This window comes from Nerophis ophidion, linkage group LG24 (assembly GCF_033978795.1).
Source record: "Nerophis ophidion isolate RoL-2023_Sa linkage group LG24, RoL_Noph_v1.0, whole genome shotgun sequence".
NCBI classification, from domain to species: domain Eukaryota; kingdom Metazoa; phylum Chordata; class Actinopteri; order Syngnathiformes; family Syngnathidae; genus Nerophis; species Nerophis ophidion.
In genome coordinates, this window is record NC_084634.1 from 41,513,480 (window position 1) to 41,532,357 (window position 18,878).

General features: G+C 42.9%; 2 protein-coding genes across 9 annotated transcripts in view; both read right to left on the reverse strand.

Moving 5' to 3' along the window:
* Positions 1–18,878, reverse strand: part of LOC133542339 (ovarian cancer G-protein coupled receptor 1-like) — a 621,591-nt gene that overhangs the window by 96,801 nt on the left and 505,912 nt on the right. The gene's annotated exons all lie outside the window — the stretch shown is intronic.
* Positions 1–18,878, reverse strand: part of LOC133542213 (D-glutamate cyclase, mitochondrial-like) — an 89,990-nt gene that overhangs the window by 47,792 nt on the left and 23,320 nt on the right. Inside the window, exon 3 of the mRNA XM_061886110.1 lies at positions 10,441–10,540. Coding sequence (XP_061742094.1) covers positions 10,441–10,540 — 100 coding nt within the window. The remainder of the gene's footprint in view (positions 1–10,440; positions 10,541–18,878) is intronic.

Sequence of the window (18,878 nt, forward strand, 5' to 3'; positions counted from 1 at the left end):
CCTTGTGGTCATACCTGCAACAAGTTCATAGTTCTTAGAAACTATCGCCACCATGTGGTCATACCTGCAACAACTTCATAGTTCTTAGAAACTATCGCCACCATGTGGTCATACCTGCAACAACTTCATAGTTCTTAGAAACTATCGCCACCATGTGGTCATACCTGCAACAACTTCATAGTTCTTAGAAACTATCGCCACCATGTGGTCATACCTGCAACAACTTCATTGTTCTTAGAAACTATCGCCACCATGTGGTCATACCTGCAACAACTTCATAGTTCTTAGAAACTATCGCCACCTTGTGGTCATACCTGCAACAAGTTCATAGTTCTTAGAAACTATCGCCACCATGTGGTCATACCTGCAACAACTTCATTGTTCTTAGAAACTATCGCCACCATGTGGTCATACCTGCAACAACTTCATAGTTCTTAGAAACTATCGCCACCATGTGGTCATACCTGCAACAACTTCATAGTTCTTAGAAACTATCGCCACCATGTGGTCATACCTGCAACAACTTCATAGTTCTTAGAAACTATCGCCACCTTGTGGTCATACCTGCAACAAGTTCATAGTTCTTAGAAACTATCGCCACCATGTGGTCATACCTGCAACAACTTCATAGTTCTTAGAAACTATCGCCACCTTGTGGTCATACCTGCAACAAGTTCATAGTTCTTAGAAACTATCGCCACCATGTGGTCATACCTGCAACAACTTCATTGTTCTTAGAAACTATCGCCACCATGTGGTCATACCTGCAACAACTTCATAGTTCTTAGAAACTATCGCCACCATGTGGTCATACCTGCAACAACTTCATAGTTCTTAGAAACTATCGCCACCATGTGGTCATACCTGCAACAACTTCATAGTTCTTAGAAACTATCGCCACCATGTGGTCATACCTGCAACAACTTCATAGTTCTTAGAAACTATCGCCACCATGTGGTCATACCTGCAACAACTTCATTGTTCTTAGAAACTATCGCCACCATGTGGTCATACCTGCAACAACTTCATTGTTCTTAGAAACTATCGCCACCATGTGGTCATACCTGCAACAACTTCATAGTTCTTAGAAACTATCGCCACCATGTGGTCATACCTGCAACAACTTCATTGTTCTTAGAAACTATCGCCACCATGTGGTCATACCTGCAACAACTTCATAGTTCTTAGAAACTATCGCCACCTTGTGGTCATACCTGCAACAAGTTCATAGTTCTTAGAAACTATCGCCACCATGTGGTCATACCTGCAACAACTTCATTGTTCTTAGAAACTATCGCCACCATGTGGTCATACCTGCAACAACTTCATTGTTCTTAGAAACTATCGCCACCATGTGGTCATACCTGCAACAACTTCATTGTTCTTAGAAACTATCGCCACCATGTGGTCATACCTGCAACAACTTCATTGTTCTTAGAAACTATCGCCACCATGTGGTCATACCTGCAACAACTTCATAGTTCTTAGAAACTATCGCCACCTTGTGGTCATACCTGCAACAAGTTCATAGTTCTTAGAAACTATCGCCACCATGTGGTCATACCTGCAACAACTTCATTGTTCTTAGAAACTATCGCCACCATGTGGTCATACCTGCAACAACTTCATAGTTCTTTGAAACTATCGCCACCATGTGGTCACACCTGCAACAACTTCATTGTTCTTAGAAACTATCGCCACCATGTGGTCATACCTGCAACAACTTCATTGTTCTTAGAAACTATCGCCACCATGTGGTCATACCTGCAACAACTTCCTAGTTCTTAGAAACTATCGCCACCTTGTGGTCATACCTGCAACAAGTTCATAGTTCTTAGAAACTATCGCCACCATGTGGTCATACCTGCAACAACTTCATTGTTCTTAGAAACTATCGCCACCATGTGGTCATACCTGCAACAACTTCATAGTTCTTAGAAACTATCGCCACCATGTGGTCATACCTGCAACAACTTCATAGTTCTTAGAAACTATCGCCACCATGTGGTCATACCTGCAACAACTTCATTGTTCTTAGAATCTATCGCCACCATGTGGTCATACCTGCAACAACTTCATAGTTCTTAGAAACTATCGCCACCATGTGGTCATACTTGCAACAACTTCATAGTTCTTAGAAACTATCACCACCATGTGGTCATACCTGCAACAACTTCATAGTTCTTTGAAACTATCGCCACCATGTGGTCATACCTGCAACAACTTCATAGTTCTTAGAAACTATCGCCACCATGTGGTCATACCTGCAACAACTTCCTAGTTCTTAGAAACTATCGCCACCTTGTGGTCATACCTGCAACAAGTTCATAGTTCTTAGAAACTATCGCCACCATGTGGTCATACCTGCAACAACTTCATTGTTCTTAGAAACTATCGCCACCATGTGGTCATACCTGCAACAACTTCATAGTTCTTAGAAACTATCGCCACCATGTGGTCATACCTGCAACAACTTCATAGTTCTTAGAAACTATCGCCACCATGTGGTCATACCTGCAACAACTTCATTGTTCTTAGAATCTATCGCCACCATGTGGTCATACCTGCAACAACTTCATAGTTCTTAGAAACTATCGCCACCATGTGGTCATACTTGCAACAACTTCATAGTTCTTAGAAACTATCACCACCATGTGGTCATACCTGCAACAACTTCATAGTTCTTTGAAACTATCGCCACCATGTGGTCATACCTGCAACAACTTCATAGTTCTAAGAAACTATCGCCACCATGTGGTCATACCTGCAACAACTTCATTGTTCTTAGAAACTATCGCCACCATGTGGTCATACCTGCAACAACTTCATAGTTCTTAGAAACTATCGCCACCATGTGGTCATACCTGCAACAACTTCATAGTTCTTAGAAACTATCGCCACCATGTGGTCATACCTGCAACAACTTCATAGTTCTTAGAAACTATCGCCACCATGTGGTCATACCTGCAACAACTTCATAGTTCTTAGAAACTATCGCCACCATGTGGTCATACCTGCAACAACTTCATAGTTCTTAGAAACTATCGCCACCTTGTGGTCATACCTGCAACAAGTTCATAGTTCTTAGAAACTATCGCCACCATGTGGTCATACCTGCAACAACTTCATAGTTCTTAGAAACTATCGCCACCTTGTGGTCATACCTGCAACAAGTTCATAGTTCTTAGAAACTATCGCCACCATGTGGTCATACCTGCAACAACTTCATAGTTCTTAGAAACTATCGCCACCATGTGGTCATACCTGCAACAACTTCATAGTTCTTAGAAACTATCGCCACCATGTGGTCATACCTGCAACAACTTCATAGTTCTTAGAAACTATCGCCACCATGTGGTCATACCTGCAACAACTTCATTGTTCTTAGAAACTATCGCCACCATGTGGTCATACCTGCAACAACTTCATAGTTCTTAGAAACTATCGCCACCTTGTGGTCATACCTGCAACAAGTTCATAGTTCTTAGAAACTATCGCCACCATGTGGTCATACCTGCAACAACTTCATTGTTCTTAGAAACTATCGCCACCATGTGGTCATACCTGCAACAACTTCATAGTTCTTAGAAACTATCGCCACCATGTGGTCATACCTGCAACAACTTCATAGTTCTTAGAAACTATCGCCACCATGTGGTCATACCTGCAACAACTTCATAGTTCTTAGAAACTATCGCCACCTTGTGGTCATACCTGCAACAAGTTCATAGTTCTTAGAAACTATCGCCACCATGTGGTCATACCTGCAACAACTTCATAGTTCTTAGAAACTATCGCCACCTTGTGGTCATACCTGCAACAAGTTCATAGTTCTTAGAAACTATCGCCACCATGTGGTCATACCTGCAACAACTTCATTGTTCTTAGAAACTATCGCCACCATGTGGTCATACCTGCAACAACTTCATAGTTCTTAGAAACTATCGCCACCATGTGGTCATACCTGCAACAACTTCATAGTTCTTAGAAACTATCGCCACCATGTGGTCATACCTGCAACAACTTCATAGTTCTTAGAAACTATCGCCACCATGTGGTCATACCTGCAACAACTTCATAGTTCTTAGAAACTATCGCCACCATGTGGTCATACCTGCAACAACTTCATTGTTCTTAGAAACTATCGCCACCATGTGGTCATACCTGCAACAACTTCATTGTTCTTAGAAACTATCGCCACCATGTGGTCATACCTGCAACAACTTCATAGTTCTTAGAAACTATCGCCACCATGTGGTCATACCTGCAACAACTTCATTGTTCTTAGAAACTATCGCCACCATGTGGTCATACCTGCAACAACTTCATTGTTCTTAGAAACTATCGCCACCATGTGGTCATACCTGCAACAACTTCATAGTTCTTAGAAACTATCGCCACCATGTGGTCATACCTGCAACAACTTCATAGTTCTTAGAAACTATCGCCACCTTGTGGTCATACCTGCAACAAGTTCATAGTTCTTGGAAACTATCGCCACCATGTGGTCATACCTGCAACAACTTCATTGTTCTTAGAAACTATCGCCACCATGTGGTCATACCTGCAACAACTTCATAGTTCTTAGAAACTATCGCCACCATGTGGTCATACCTGCAACAACTTCATAGTTCTTTGAAACTATCGCCACCATGTGGTCATACCTGCAACAACTTCATTGTTCTTAGAAACTATCGCCACCATGTGGTCATACCTGCAACAACTTCATAGTTCTTAGAAACTATCGCCACCATGTGGTCATACCTGCAACAACTTCATTGTTCTTAGAAACTATCGCCACCATGTGGTCATACCTGCAACAACTTCATAGTTCTTAGAAACTATCGCCACCATGTGGTCATACCTGCAACAACTTCATTGTTCTTAGAAACTATCGCCACCATGTGGTCATACCTGCAACAACTTCATTGTTCTTAGAAACTATCGCCACCATGTGGTCATACCTGCAACAACTTCATAGTTCTTAGAAACTATCGCCACCTTGTGGTCATACCTGCAACAAGTTCATAGTTCTTAGAAACTATCGCCACCATGTGGTCATACCTGCAACAACTTCATTGTTCTTAGAAACTATCGCCACCATGTGGTCATACCTGCAACAACTTCATTGTTCTTAGAAACTATCGCCACCATGTGGTCATACCTGCAACAACTTCATTGTTCTTAGAAACTATCGCCACCATGTGGTCATACCTGCAACAACTTCATTGTTCTTAGAAACTATCGCCACCATGTGGTCATACCTGCAACAACTTCCTAGTTCTTAGAAACTATCGCCACCTTGTGGTCATACCTGCAACAAGTTCATAGTTCTTAGAAACTATCGCCACCATGTCGTCATACCTGCAACAACTTCATTGTTCTTAGAAACTATCGCCACCATGTGGTCATACCTGCAACAACTTCATAGTTCTTTGAAACTATCGCCACCATGTGGTCATACCTGCAACAACTTCATTGTTCTTAGAAACTATCGCCACCATGTGGTCATACCTGCAACAACTTCATAGTTCTTTGATGTGTGATACATGATGTGTGATGTATGACGTGTGATACATGAGTAGATAAATGAGTTATACATGACATGTCATACATGATGTGTGATACATGATGTGTGATGGAAAATGTGTGATACATGAATAGATAAATGAGTTATACATGACATGTGATACATGATGTGTGATATATGGTGTATGATGTGTGATACATGATGTGTGATGTATGAAGTCTGATACATGAATAGATAAATGATGAGTTATACATGACATGTGATGCACAACGTGTGATATATGATGTGTGATATATATGATGTGTGATGTATGATGTGTGATATACATGTGATATATGATGTGTGATATATGATGTGTGATGTATGATGTGTGATATACATGTGATATATGATGTGTGATGTATGATGTGTGATATACATGTGATATATGATGTGTGATGTATGATGTGTGATATACAGGTGTGATATGATGTGTGATATATGATGTGTGATGTATGATGTGTGATATACATGTGATATATGATGTGTGATATATATGTGTGATATATATGTGATATATGATGTGTGATATATGATGTGTGACATATGATGTGTGATACATGATGTGTGATATATGATGTGTGATATATATGTGATATATGATGTGTGATATATGATGTGTGATATATGATGTGTGATGTATGATGTGTGATATATGATGTGTGATATATGATGTGTGATATATGATGTGTGATATATATGTGATATATGATGTGTGATATATGATGTGTGATATAAGATGTGTGATACATGATGTGTGATATATGATGTGTGATACATGATATGTGATACATGTGTGATATATGATGTATGATACATGATATGTGATACATGTGTGATGTGTGATATATGATGTATGATACATGATATGTGATACATGTGTGATGTGTGATATATGATATATATGTAACCTGATGGTTGCAGGTTCTCTCCCATCCACATGGCTGCCGTTGTGTCCTTGGGCAGGACACTTCACCTTCACTCACACTGGTGAATGAATGATGAATGAATGACAGGTGGTGGTCGGAGGGGAGGGGCCATAGTTGCAAACTGGCAGCCACGTTTCCGTCAGTCTACCCCAGGACAGCTGTGGCTACAGATGTAGCTTACCACCACCACTGTGTGAATGAATGATGGCTTCTCACTTCTCTGTGAGCGCTTTGACTATCTAACAATAGAAAAGCTCCATATAGTACATCTAATCCATTATTGTTATTATTATTATTATTATACATGATGTGTGATCCATGATGTGTGATACGTGTGTGATGTATGATGTGTGATACATGATGTGTGATGTATGATGTGTGATGTATGATATATGATGTGTGATACATGTGTGATGTATGATGTGTGATACATGATGTGTGATGTATGATAAAGGATGTGTGATACATGATGTGTGATACGTGTGTGATGTATGGTGTGTGATGTATGATGTGTGATGTATGATGTGTGATACATGTGTGATGTATGATGTGTGATACATGTGTGATGTATGATGTATGATATATGATGTGTGATGTATGATGCGTGATACATGATGTGCGATACATATTGTGTGATACATGTGTGATGTGTGGTGTATGATATATGTGTAATACATGATGTGTAATACATGATGTGTGATACATGATGTGTGATATATGATGTGTGATACACGTGTGATGTATGTGTGATACATGATGTGTGATACATGTGTGACGTATGATGTGTGATACATGTGTGATTTATGATACACGATGTATGCTACATAATGTGTGATACACGATGTATGCTACATAATGTGTGATACATGATGTATGCTACATGATGTGTGATACATGATGTATGATATATGATGTGTGATACATGATACATGATGCATGACGTGTGATACATGATGTATGATGTATGATACATGTGTGATACATGATGTATGAGACATGATGTATGATACATGTGTGATGTATGATGTGTGATGTATGATGTGTGATGTATGATGTGTGATACATGATGTGTGATACATGATGCGTGATACATGACGTGTGATACATGTGTGATATATGACATATGATGTATATGTGTGATACATGTTGTGTGATATATGATATATGATGTATATGTGTGATACATGATGTGTGATATATGATGTATGATATGTGATGTGTGATATATGACATATGATGTATATGTGTGATACATGTGTGATATATGTGATATATGATGTATATGTGTGATACATGATGTGTGATGTATGATGTGTGATACATGATGTGTGATACATGATGCGTGATACATGACGTGTGATACATGTGTGATATATGACATATGATGTATATGTGTGATACATGTTGTGTGATATATGATATATGATGTATATGTGTGATACATGATGTGTGATATATGATGTATGATATGTGATGTGTGATATATGACATATGATGTATATGTGTGATACATGTGTGATATATGTGATATATGATGTATATGTGTGATACATGATGTGTGATATATGATGTGTGATACATGATGTGTGATATATGATGTATATGTGATGTGTGATGTATGATATATGATGTGTAATGTGTGACAGATGATTTATGATACATGTGTGATGTGTGATATATGATGTATGATACATGATGTGTGATATATGATGTATGATATATGATATGTGATACATGATGTTTGATATATGATGTGAGATATATGATGTATGATACATGATATGTGATACATGTGTGATGTGTGAAATATGATGTATGATATATGTGTTATACATGATGTGTGATATATGATGTATGATACAGGATGTGTGATACATGATGTGTGATATATGATGTATGATATATGATGTGTGATACATGATGTGTGATACATGTGTGATATATGATGTATGATACATAACGTGTGATACATGATGTGTGATGTGTGATATATGACATATGATGTATATGTGTGTAACATGTGTGATATATGATATATGATGTATATGTGTGATACATGATGTGTGATATATGATGTATGATATGTGATGTGTGATATATGACATATGATGTATATGTGTGATAAATGATATGTGATATATGATATATGATGTATATGTGTGATACATGATGTGTGATATATGATGTATATGTGATGTGTGATGTATGATATATGATGTGTAATGTGTGACAGATGATGTATGATACATGATGTGTGATGTGTGATATATGATACATGATGTGTGATATATGATGTATGATATATGATATGTGATACATGATGTTTGATATATGATGTATGATATATGATGTGTGATACATGATGTGTGATACATGTGTGATATATGATGTATGATACATGATGTGTGATACATGATCTGTGATATATGATGTGAGATATATGATGTATGATACATATGTGATACATGTGTGATGTGTGAAATATGATGTATGATATATGTGTGATACATGATGTGTGATATATGATGTATGATACAGGATGTGTGATACATGATGTGTGATATATGATGTATGATATATGATGTGTGATACATGATGTGTGATACATGTGTGATATATGATGTATGATACATGATGTGTGATACATGATGTGTGATATATGATGTGAGATATATGATGTATGATACATATGTGATACATGTGTGATGTGTGAAATATGATGTATGATATATGATGTGTGATACATGATGTGTGATATATGATGTATGATACATGATGTGTGATATATGATGTATGATATATGATGTGTGATACATGATGTGTGATACATGATGTGTGATATAGTATATGATGTGTGATACATGATGAGTGATATATGATGTGAGATATATGATGTATGATACATATGTGATACATGTGTGATGTGTGAAATATGATGTATATGATGTGTGATACATGTGTGATATATGATGTATGATACATGATGTGTGATACATGATGTGTGATATATGATGTATGATGTATGATGTGTGATACATGATCTGTGATACATGTGTGATATATGATGTATGATATATATGTGATACATGATGAGTGATATATGATGTGTGATATATGATGTGTGATACATGATGAGTGATATATGATGTATGATATATGATATGTGATACATAATGAGTGATATATGATGTGTGATATATGATGTGTGATACATGATGAGTGATATATGATGTGTGATGTATGATGTGTGATATATGATGTGTGATATATGATGTGTGACATTTTATATGTGCCTTCCACTTTTTAAGGGAGCAAAAGTAATTGGACAGTTGGCTACTCAGCTGTTCAATGGCCAGGTGTGTGGTATTCTCTTGGTTTTTTTCATGTATTTCATTTTCAAAAGGCTGATACAAGGTCTAGATGTGGAGAGGAGGTCATCTCTCAATATGAAGTCCAAAGAGCTGGCACTATCAGAGAAGCAAGCCATCATTAGGCTGAAAAATACAAACAAAGCCATCACAAAGATAGCAAAAATATGCGGTGTGGCCAAATCAAGTGTTTGGTACATTTTTCAGAAGAGAGAAGGCACTGCTGACCTCAGCAATACCAAAAGACCTGGAAGAGCAGGGACAAATGTATGGACCTAACTGTGTATATATATATATATACATATATATATATATATATATATATATATATATATATTAATTTCAAATGGTCTGCAATTTCCTCGGTGTAATGTGACAAGGCTAAATGTATTGGCAGCGTGTGAAACTTGTGAATAAAAGGTGTGCATAAAAAGAAAAAAGACAAACCTGCAAGGTGTGACAGGCAAGAACACACCAAAGTTGATTCAACACAAGGAGAAGCGCAGCAGCAGCAGCTTAAAGACTGGAAATGAACTGACGACTAACATGTCTGGTGCAAGTCACATTTTCTAACCTGGGCTTAGTCGTGTCGCCATGGTGACACAAGAAATGAAGTGCAGAGTTTGGACCACTTTCTTCAAAGGTGACCACTGGTATTGTGCTTTTCAGAACGCCTGAGAATGAAAGCACACAATTATTACTGTTGTGTGAACACATTCACACTCTCTCTTCTCAGTCAATATATTACTTCCACCAAATAACATATTCCATAATAGTTCTATACACTCGCATGTTGTACAGTAGAAGCAAGAAGTGCTGCTAACTTAGCACTTTGGTTGCTATATTTAATAGAGCTAAACTATTCATCAAAAATACTCATTTAGACTTTCAAACAGACATAAAAGTGCAGTGCTGGCATTTGTGTAAGTTTCCTCCTCCACCGGGGCTCAGCAACCTGAAGCTCTTGAGCGGCGCACTGTTGCGTCTTCAAAAATGCATGGAAATGGAAAGAAATGGGGTGAAAAATATATTTGTTGTTGTAATATGGCTTGATGGTTTGAGTAGGAGGACAAACACAACACAAACCTTCCTAATTGTTAATATGTTTGTGTTTAAGCTTCAATGATGACACTATTTGGTGAGCGCCGTTTTGTCCTACTCATTTCAGCGGTCCTTGAACTTGTTGTGTGGACTGAATCTACAGTTTGTTTACATGTACACTTTTCTCCGACGCTGCCACAGAAAAATGTGTTTTATGCAACTACATTTTCTCATTTTGTCCACCAAATGTTTTATACTGTAAGTGAATGTTTGTAGCTATATTTGAGCTCATCTAATTTCCTTTACTTATGTCCTCTGTGTATTTCATTCATATTTGCATGTTTCATGACACATTATCTCTATGTAATATTGGCTGCATTTCTGATAGTTGTTGGTGTGCCATGTTGTTCCAGACCACAGCAAAAGCTACCCAACTTGCAAAGATTGTAATAAATCCATTAGAAGAAGACAGCCTGTGATTTCCTTAAACTTGGACACAATGTGTAAAATAAATATTACATTTCAACATTTCGGTCAACGAAGATTTGCTTCAGCTTGCAACACAGTCCTTTTGATTGTAGGCTGATATAGACACTTACATCATGTGTTGTCTTCATTATAACACTCATATAAGACTTTTAAAGTCATTTTGATAGTAGGCTAATATAACTAATATAGACACATCATGTGTTGTCTTCATTATAACACTTATACAAGACTTTTAAAGTCATTTTGATAGTAGGCTAATATAACTAATATAGACACTTACATCATGTGTTGTCTTCATTATAACACTTATATAAGACTTTTAAAGTCATTTTGATAGTAGGCTAATATAGCTAATATAGACACTTACATCATGTGTTGTCTTCATTATAACACTTATACAAGACTTTTAAAGTCAATTTGATAGTAGGCTAATATAGACACTTACATCATGTGTTGTCTTCATTATAACATTTATATAAGACTTTTAAAGTCATTTTGATAGTAGGCTCATATAACTAATATAGACACTTACATCATGTGTTGTCTTCATTATAACACTCATATAAGATAGGCTGACCATATTCTGAAATCCCCAAAAGAGGACACATATATGCGTGCCAAGGCCGAAAGTAGGTGAAAATTTGTCAATGATACTCGAACTTGCTTTATAAATAATATATTTATTTAAATAAAGCATTTTTTTCTCCTCTGTTGACGGCTGTGTTGGCGCTAGGGATTTCTAAAATGGGGTCCCAGGGACCCCATCAAGTCATAAAAATGGGGTCCCACAGTAAAATTTTTGGGGCCCCACTTTTTTATAAGCGTTTTGAAAACAAATGATAAAGGTATTCATTATCCTGTTGTCTCTCACATTCTATATCGTGTTTTGGAAAAAATGTTGTCATAAATGTTACTTAATTCATTTAAAAAATAATTAAAAAACAAACAAATGTGTATACATATGTAAATGTATTCAGTTATAAACATTCATTCACTTTCTTCTTTCCTTCATGGATCTAAAATTTACCTTCGCCACTAGTTTTCCCAATTTTTTTATTTAATAAGTTGTAAGTGTATTTATTTCAGTATAAAAGTGTAAAAAGTGTTTTGCTTGGGTCATGAAATGATGATAATGGTGTGCCAGGGCATACATACATTTTATATTAATTGCTTAAACCTCTGGATGTCATGATCCGTAGTCTGGATCATGTTTAGTTTAGTTATTTTCTGTTAGTTTGGACTCCCTTTGTTGTTTGTGTACCTTTTTGTGAGTCAGTTTGGTCACCATGGCAACATATTGTAGCGTTGGACGGGATTCTTTAAAAGTCTCTACTCAAAGACATCAAGAAATGCTAACACGTTGTAAGATCATTACCAGCTTTAATGATCATGTTAATTTTGAACACACACACACAAGTGAAAGCAATGCGTACTTAGTCAACAGCCCCACAGGTCACACTTATGGTGGCCGCATAAACAACACCAAAACTGTCACAAACATGCACCCCACTGTGAATCACACCAAACAAGAACAACAAATGCATTTCGGGAGAACATCAGCACCGCAAAGCAACAGAAACACAACAACACAAATACCCAGAACCCCTTGCGACACCAACTCTTCCGGGACGCTACACAGCCCCCACCTAGCTGGGTTCGTTGTCCCCAACAGCCCATGCGTTCATCACAAAGTCCCGTAGGTGCTGAGGTAACTGGCGTCGTCGACGCCCCCCTGTTGGCGGCTGGCTGCCACCACTGTCTGCAGGTAAGTCAGAAGGGGGGGTTATTTCAGCATCCTCATTTCTCCCTGGGGGTATCTCCCTCTCCGGCAGGGTACTTGAGTCCAAGTGCCCCCGGCTCTGGTCCAATGGCTGGTATGGGGCCAAGCGGTCCCGGTGCAGCACCACCAGCCGGTTCCGAGGTGCCAGTCGTATCCGATAGACCACGTCGGACAACCTCTGGAGGACCTTGCAGGGTCCCACCCAGTGGCTAGTGAGCTTTGGGGAGAGTCCTTTCTTTCTCACCGGGTTGTAGACCCAGACATGTGCGCCGGGTTCAAAGGCTTGGCCTCGACTGCGGAGGTCATATGCTCGCTTCTGTTGGACCCCAGCCTCCATTAGACTGGTCCGGGCAAACTCGTGGGCCTCCCGCAGCCGCTCCACAAGGTGGTAGTAGTAGTCCAGGCCCGGTGCTCCGGTCACTTCTGGTTCTGGGGCTGGGCCAAAAACCAAATCAACAGGCGTACACAATTCGTGACCAAACATTAATGATGCAGGGGTGCAGCGTGTTGACTCCTGCACTGCTGTCCTGTAGGCCCACAGAATGAGTGGGAGGTGTAAGTCCCATTAAAACGCTCCACCAACCCGTCGCTCTGGGGATGCAGCGGTGTGGTGCGAGTCTTTTTCACACCCAGGCGACGGCACACCTCCTGGAATACCTGGGACTCAAAGTTCCGTCCCTGGTCGCTGTGCAGCTCCTCTGGAGCTCCGAATCGGCAGAACATCTCCGAAACCAATCTCTCTGCAGTTGTCGCAGCGCTCTGGTCGGGTACCGCATACGCTTCGGGCCACTTTGTGAAATAGTCCATGGCCACTAAGATGTAGCGGTTTCCGCTATCAGTGACCGGGAACGGGCCGAGAATGTCCACACCCACTCGTTCCATAGGGGCCCCCACCTGGAACTGCTGTAAGGGAGCATGGGAGCGGCGCGTGGGACCTTTCTTTGCGGTGCATGCATCACAGCGATGGACATGCATCTCTACGTCACGGCGACGGCCTGGCCAGTAAAAACGCTGCCTCAGTCGGAGCAAGGTCTTGGTCACTCCAAAATGGCCAGTCCCTGGGAAGCCATGCATCACTTCGAGGACCTGAGGCCGCAGCACACGGGGTACCACGAGTTGGAGGGCAGCACGTTGTCCTGTCGGGGCTTCCCAGCGGCGATACAGCAGGTCGCGAGACAACAGGAGGCTGTCCCACTGGGAGTACAGTGCTTTGGTCTCAGTGTCCAAGTGCACCACTGTGGCCCATTCCGGCCGCCGCTGTGCCCCCACCCAGCTGCGAGCTCTCTCAAGCACTGGGTCTTGCCTTTGATGGTCGATCAATTGTTGGGGGGTGAAGCAGTCCAGGCCGACCGTGATGTCATGTTGCCTGACTGCAGCTACTGACGGGTCTGGCATGCACCGCTCCTCCGCCCGCCGGCAGAAACGACACGCCTCCTCACAGGGACGTCTGGACAACGCGTCAGCGTTGCCATGCAGGCGGCCTGGTCGATGAGAAATCGTGAAGTCATATTCCTGCAAGATCTCGACCCACCCGGCAAGCTGCCCCTCGGGTTCCTTGAAGTTCAGCAACCAGGTGAGGGAGGCGTGATCAGTCCGCAACACAAACCTTTGACCATAAAGGTAGGGACGGAAATGGCGAAGGCCGAGGACAATGGCCAACAATTCCCGACGAGTGACGCAGTAGTTCCGCTCTGGCTTGCTCAACCCCCGACTGTAAAAGGCCACCACCTGCTCGCCGTGATTCCCTTCCTGTGACAGCACAACCCCCACACCGACATCACTGGCATCTGTATCAACCACGAAAGGTCGGCTGGGGTCTGGGTAGGCCAACACCGGGGCTCGGACCAAGGCCTCTCGCAGCTGTGTAAAGGCCTCATTGCAGCTGTCAGTCCATTCAAATAACTGTCCCTTGTGTGTGAGCTGGTGCAAGGGGCCAGCGATGGTTGCAAAGTCCTTGATGAATCTCCGGTAATAGGAGGCCAGTCCTAGGAAACTCCGCAGCTCTTTAACATCTCTTGGCGTTGGCCAGTCACGGACAGTAGCAACCTTGGCTGGATCAGTGGCAACACCTTGTCCACTAACGACATGCCCCAGGAAGGAAACTTCACGCCGAAGCAAATGGCACTTTTTGGGGTTCAATCGCAGCCCAGCCTGACGAATGGCTTGGAACACATGCTGGAGGTTCTGTAGAGCCCCCTTAAATCCTGCAGCATGCACCAGGAGGTCATCCAGGTATACCACACAGCGATCACGGGGGATGGATGCCAGCACTCTCTCCATCAACCGCTCAAAAGTGGCGGGTGCGTTGCAAAGCCCAAATGGCATCACCTTGAACTGCCAGAGTCCTTGACCTATCGTGAATGCTGTCTTTGGTCGAGCTTCGGCAGCCAACTCCACCTGCCAATAGCCGCTTCGGAGATCCAGGGAGCTGAACCAGGAGGAGCCAGTTATGTAGTCCAACGCATCATCTATGCGCGGCAACGGGTAGGAATCCTTGCGGGTTACATCGTTGAGCCGTCTGTAGTCGACACAGAACCGCCACGAGCCGTCCTTCTTCTTGACCAGAACTGCGGGTGCTGCCCATGGACTACTGGAGGGCTCGATGACCCCCGCCTGGCGCATCTCCTCAATTTTCTCCTGGGCAGCCACTCGTTTGGCAAGAGGCAGACGGCGTGGGTGAAGCCGGATTGGTCGTGCGTCTCCTGTGTCGATGTCGTGGAGTACGAGACTGGTGTGCGTGCAGTCTTCATCTTTCGCTGCAAAAATGTCCTGGAAGGCATTTAGTAAGCTTTTCAGTCGGTCCTGTTGATTGGTATCCAGGCCTTGACTGCTTCGCTCTAACAGTTCTGCAATAGCTTGCTGAGTCTCTTTAGTAGTCGGCCTATTAGTAGAAGGGTTAGGCTGAGACTTCTCCTGGTCCACCATGAAGGCCGTAGCAGGGGATGGCTCTGTGGGGGCTGTCACTCTGCAGGCGCCGGGCTCATCAGTCTCCTGAAGGGCAATTGTTTTCTCACCAAGATGAAGCATGGCCCTAGATACATCGACCACGGCTCCCCACATCTCCAACAGGTCAAGTCCAACAATGCAGGGGTCCTGAATGTCAGCCAGCCAGAATGGGTGTCGTCTCTCTTGGTCCGCCACCTTAATGCACACTGTCCCTTGGCCCAGCATGGCGGCCTTGCTTCCTGTGACTGTTGTAATTTGGGTGTTGGTGATTGTCCAGCCTGGTGGCAAGCTGTGCTGCAAGTGGGGAAGGACACCCGGCCGGATGATGGAGATAGTGGACCCCGTGTCAACCAGGGCTCTGCAGACCGTTCCATCAAGCTCACATTCCAGGTATAGCCCCCGGGCCCTGCCCAGGCGTTGTGCGTCACCCTCGGGTACAGTAGAAACCATCCCGGGTGTCAGTTCCCCGACACTGACACCCCTCTCTAGTTTGACGACACCTCAGCAGCAACATCAATGGGGGAAGGGGCTGGACAGTGTCTGGCAATGTGGCCAGGGACACCGCAGCGGTAACAGTTCACTTCGGTCTGCCTCCTCCGGGAGGAGCGTAGCCGTGGCGTTGCAGTCACTTGGTCGGCTCCCTCTCGTTCTGTCTCGTGACATCCAGCCTGGCGGACTCGCGGAACATCACGGCGGCCATCTGGACACAGGACGTGCTCCACACGTTTGGCTTCAATCAATGCGGCAGAGAGAGAGTGTTTAGCAAACAGTCTGAGGTGTTCTCGAAGTCGTTCAGGCTGTAGACCACGGACAAAAGCTTGCACGGTGAGCTCTTCTTGTAATACTTCTGGAAACGCTGGGTGGCCCCTTCGCACCAGACGGCGAAGGTCCGCAGCATAAGCTCCGAGACTTTCTCCCAAAAGGCGTCGCCGCTTGTACAGCTGCTCTCGTGCTTCGTCTGCATGGATTGGTCGCCCGTAACGTCGTTGAAGAGCCTCGCGCATGGCATGCCAATCAGCCAATTCCTCCTCTTGTAAATCGACCAAACACTGTAGGGCTGGGCCTTCCAGGGACAGCACCACATGCCCTGCGGTTGCCACATCAGACCAGCCATTTAAACGTGCTGCTAGCTGGACCTGAAGGAGGAAGGATTCAATAGAGCCTTCTCCACTATAGTGAGGAAGCTTTGGTGTGGCGATGCTTGGCCTGTAGTCATCTCGCAGGGAATTTGTGTCCACCATCCGCACAGGAGAGGCACTTCTTCGCCTGGCACTCTTTCCCACACGAGGCGCACTTCCCCCATCCGGTTGCACTTCCACTCTTGTCCCATCAGATTGAGCTTCCATTCTTCCTCCAAGTAGATGGGCCTCCAGTCCACCAGGGCGGCGCAAGTTCCTCTCCCTTACTTGGCGCTGAAGTAGTGGAGCCTCCAATCCACCAGGGCGGCGCTTGTTCCTTCCCTCTTCCTTGTGGTGAGGTAGTTGATCTTCATTCGGAAGTGCATTCTCCAGGCATTTGATGAGATCCTCAAGTTTTTCTGAGAAAGCCATCCCACTTCTGACACCAATGTAGCGTTGGACGGGATTCTTTAAAAGTCTCTACTCAAAGACATCAAGAAATGCTAACACGTTGTAAGATCATTACCAGCTTTAATGATCATGTTAATTTTGAACACACACACACAAGTGAAAGCAATGCGTACTTAGTCAACAGCCCCACAGGTCACACTTATGGTGGCCGCATAAACAACACCAAAACTGTCACAAACATGCACCCCACTGTGAATCACACCAAACAAGAACAACAAATGCATTTCGGGAGAACATCAGCACCGCAAAGCAACAGAAACACAACAACACAAATACCCAGAACCCCTTGCGACACCAACTATTCCGGGACGCTACAATATTAATTTCACCTGCTGAGGGTTCCAGACGCACACCTGTTTTTTTAATTACTTCCTTATTTAAGCCTGCCTTGTCCCGTCAGTCGGTCTTGGTCCCTTGTTTGCGGTATGCAACTGTTTCGTTGGTAATTCTAGATTTCTTGTTACCTGATCCTGTGCTAGTGTTAGCATTAGCTTCTGTGTTTTCGCCACGTGTTTCTTTTCGTCTGTTTTTGTACCAGTGTTTTGTTATTAAATAATTCTTACCTTTTAGTTGTTGTCCGGAGTGTCTATGTTTGCGTTGGATGAACGATCCCGCATTAAAATGCGACCCCCACGTGACAGAAGGGACCAAGCTTACAGTTCCTTCGCCATAGACTCTGAAGATGTGGAGCAAGGTACGTGGAGAGCAATGGAAGCGGAGACTCTACGCCACTCGCCCTTGGAGCGCCAGGACCTGATGTGGGGTACTAATGGCAAGTTGATTCCGATCACCTCCGTATGGCCCGAGGACATCGATCCACCACAGTACCGGACGCGTCAGCGAAGACGGAAGCCGTCCAAAAGGGCTCCACTTCGCTACCGGGACGCGCCGCTCCCTCAGACTCCTCCGGACAGCAAGACGCCACAAGCAGCAAAGTTTTCCTCGCCGCCGATGTTTGGTAATCCAGTAACTCATTTTGCCAAACAATTTTCTGATTGGGCTGCTAACAAAATGAACTCCGGCTACGACTTCACTCCATCCACTCTTCATGACGTCACTCCGCCCACTTCTGATGACGTCACTGAATCGGCGCGCGGCGATGACGTCATTCCGCCGGCGTCATCTAAGGAAGTCACGGACCATAATGTTCTTGTTGTGCCTTCTGTC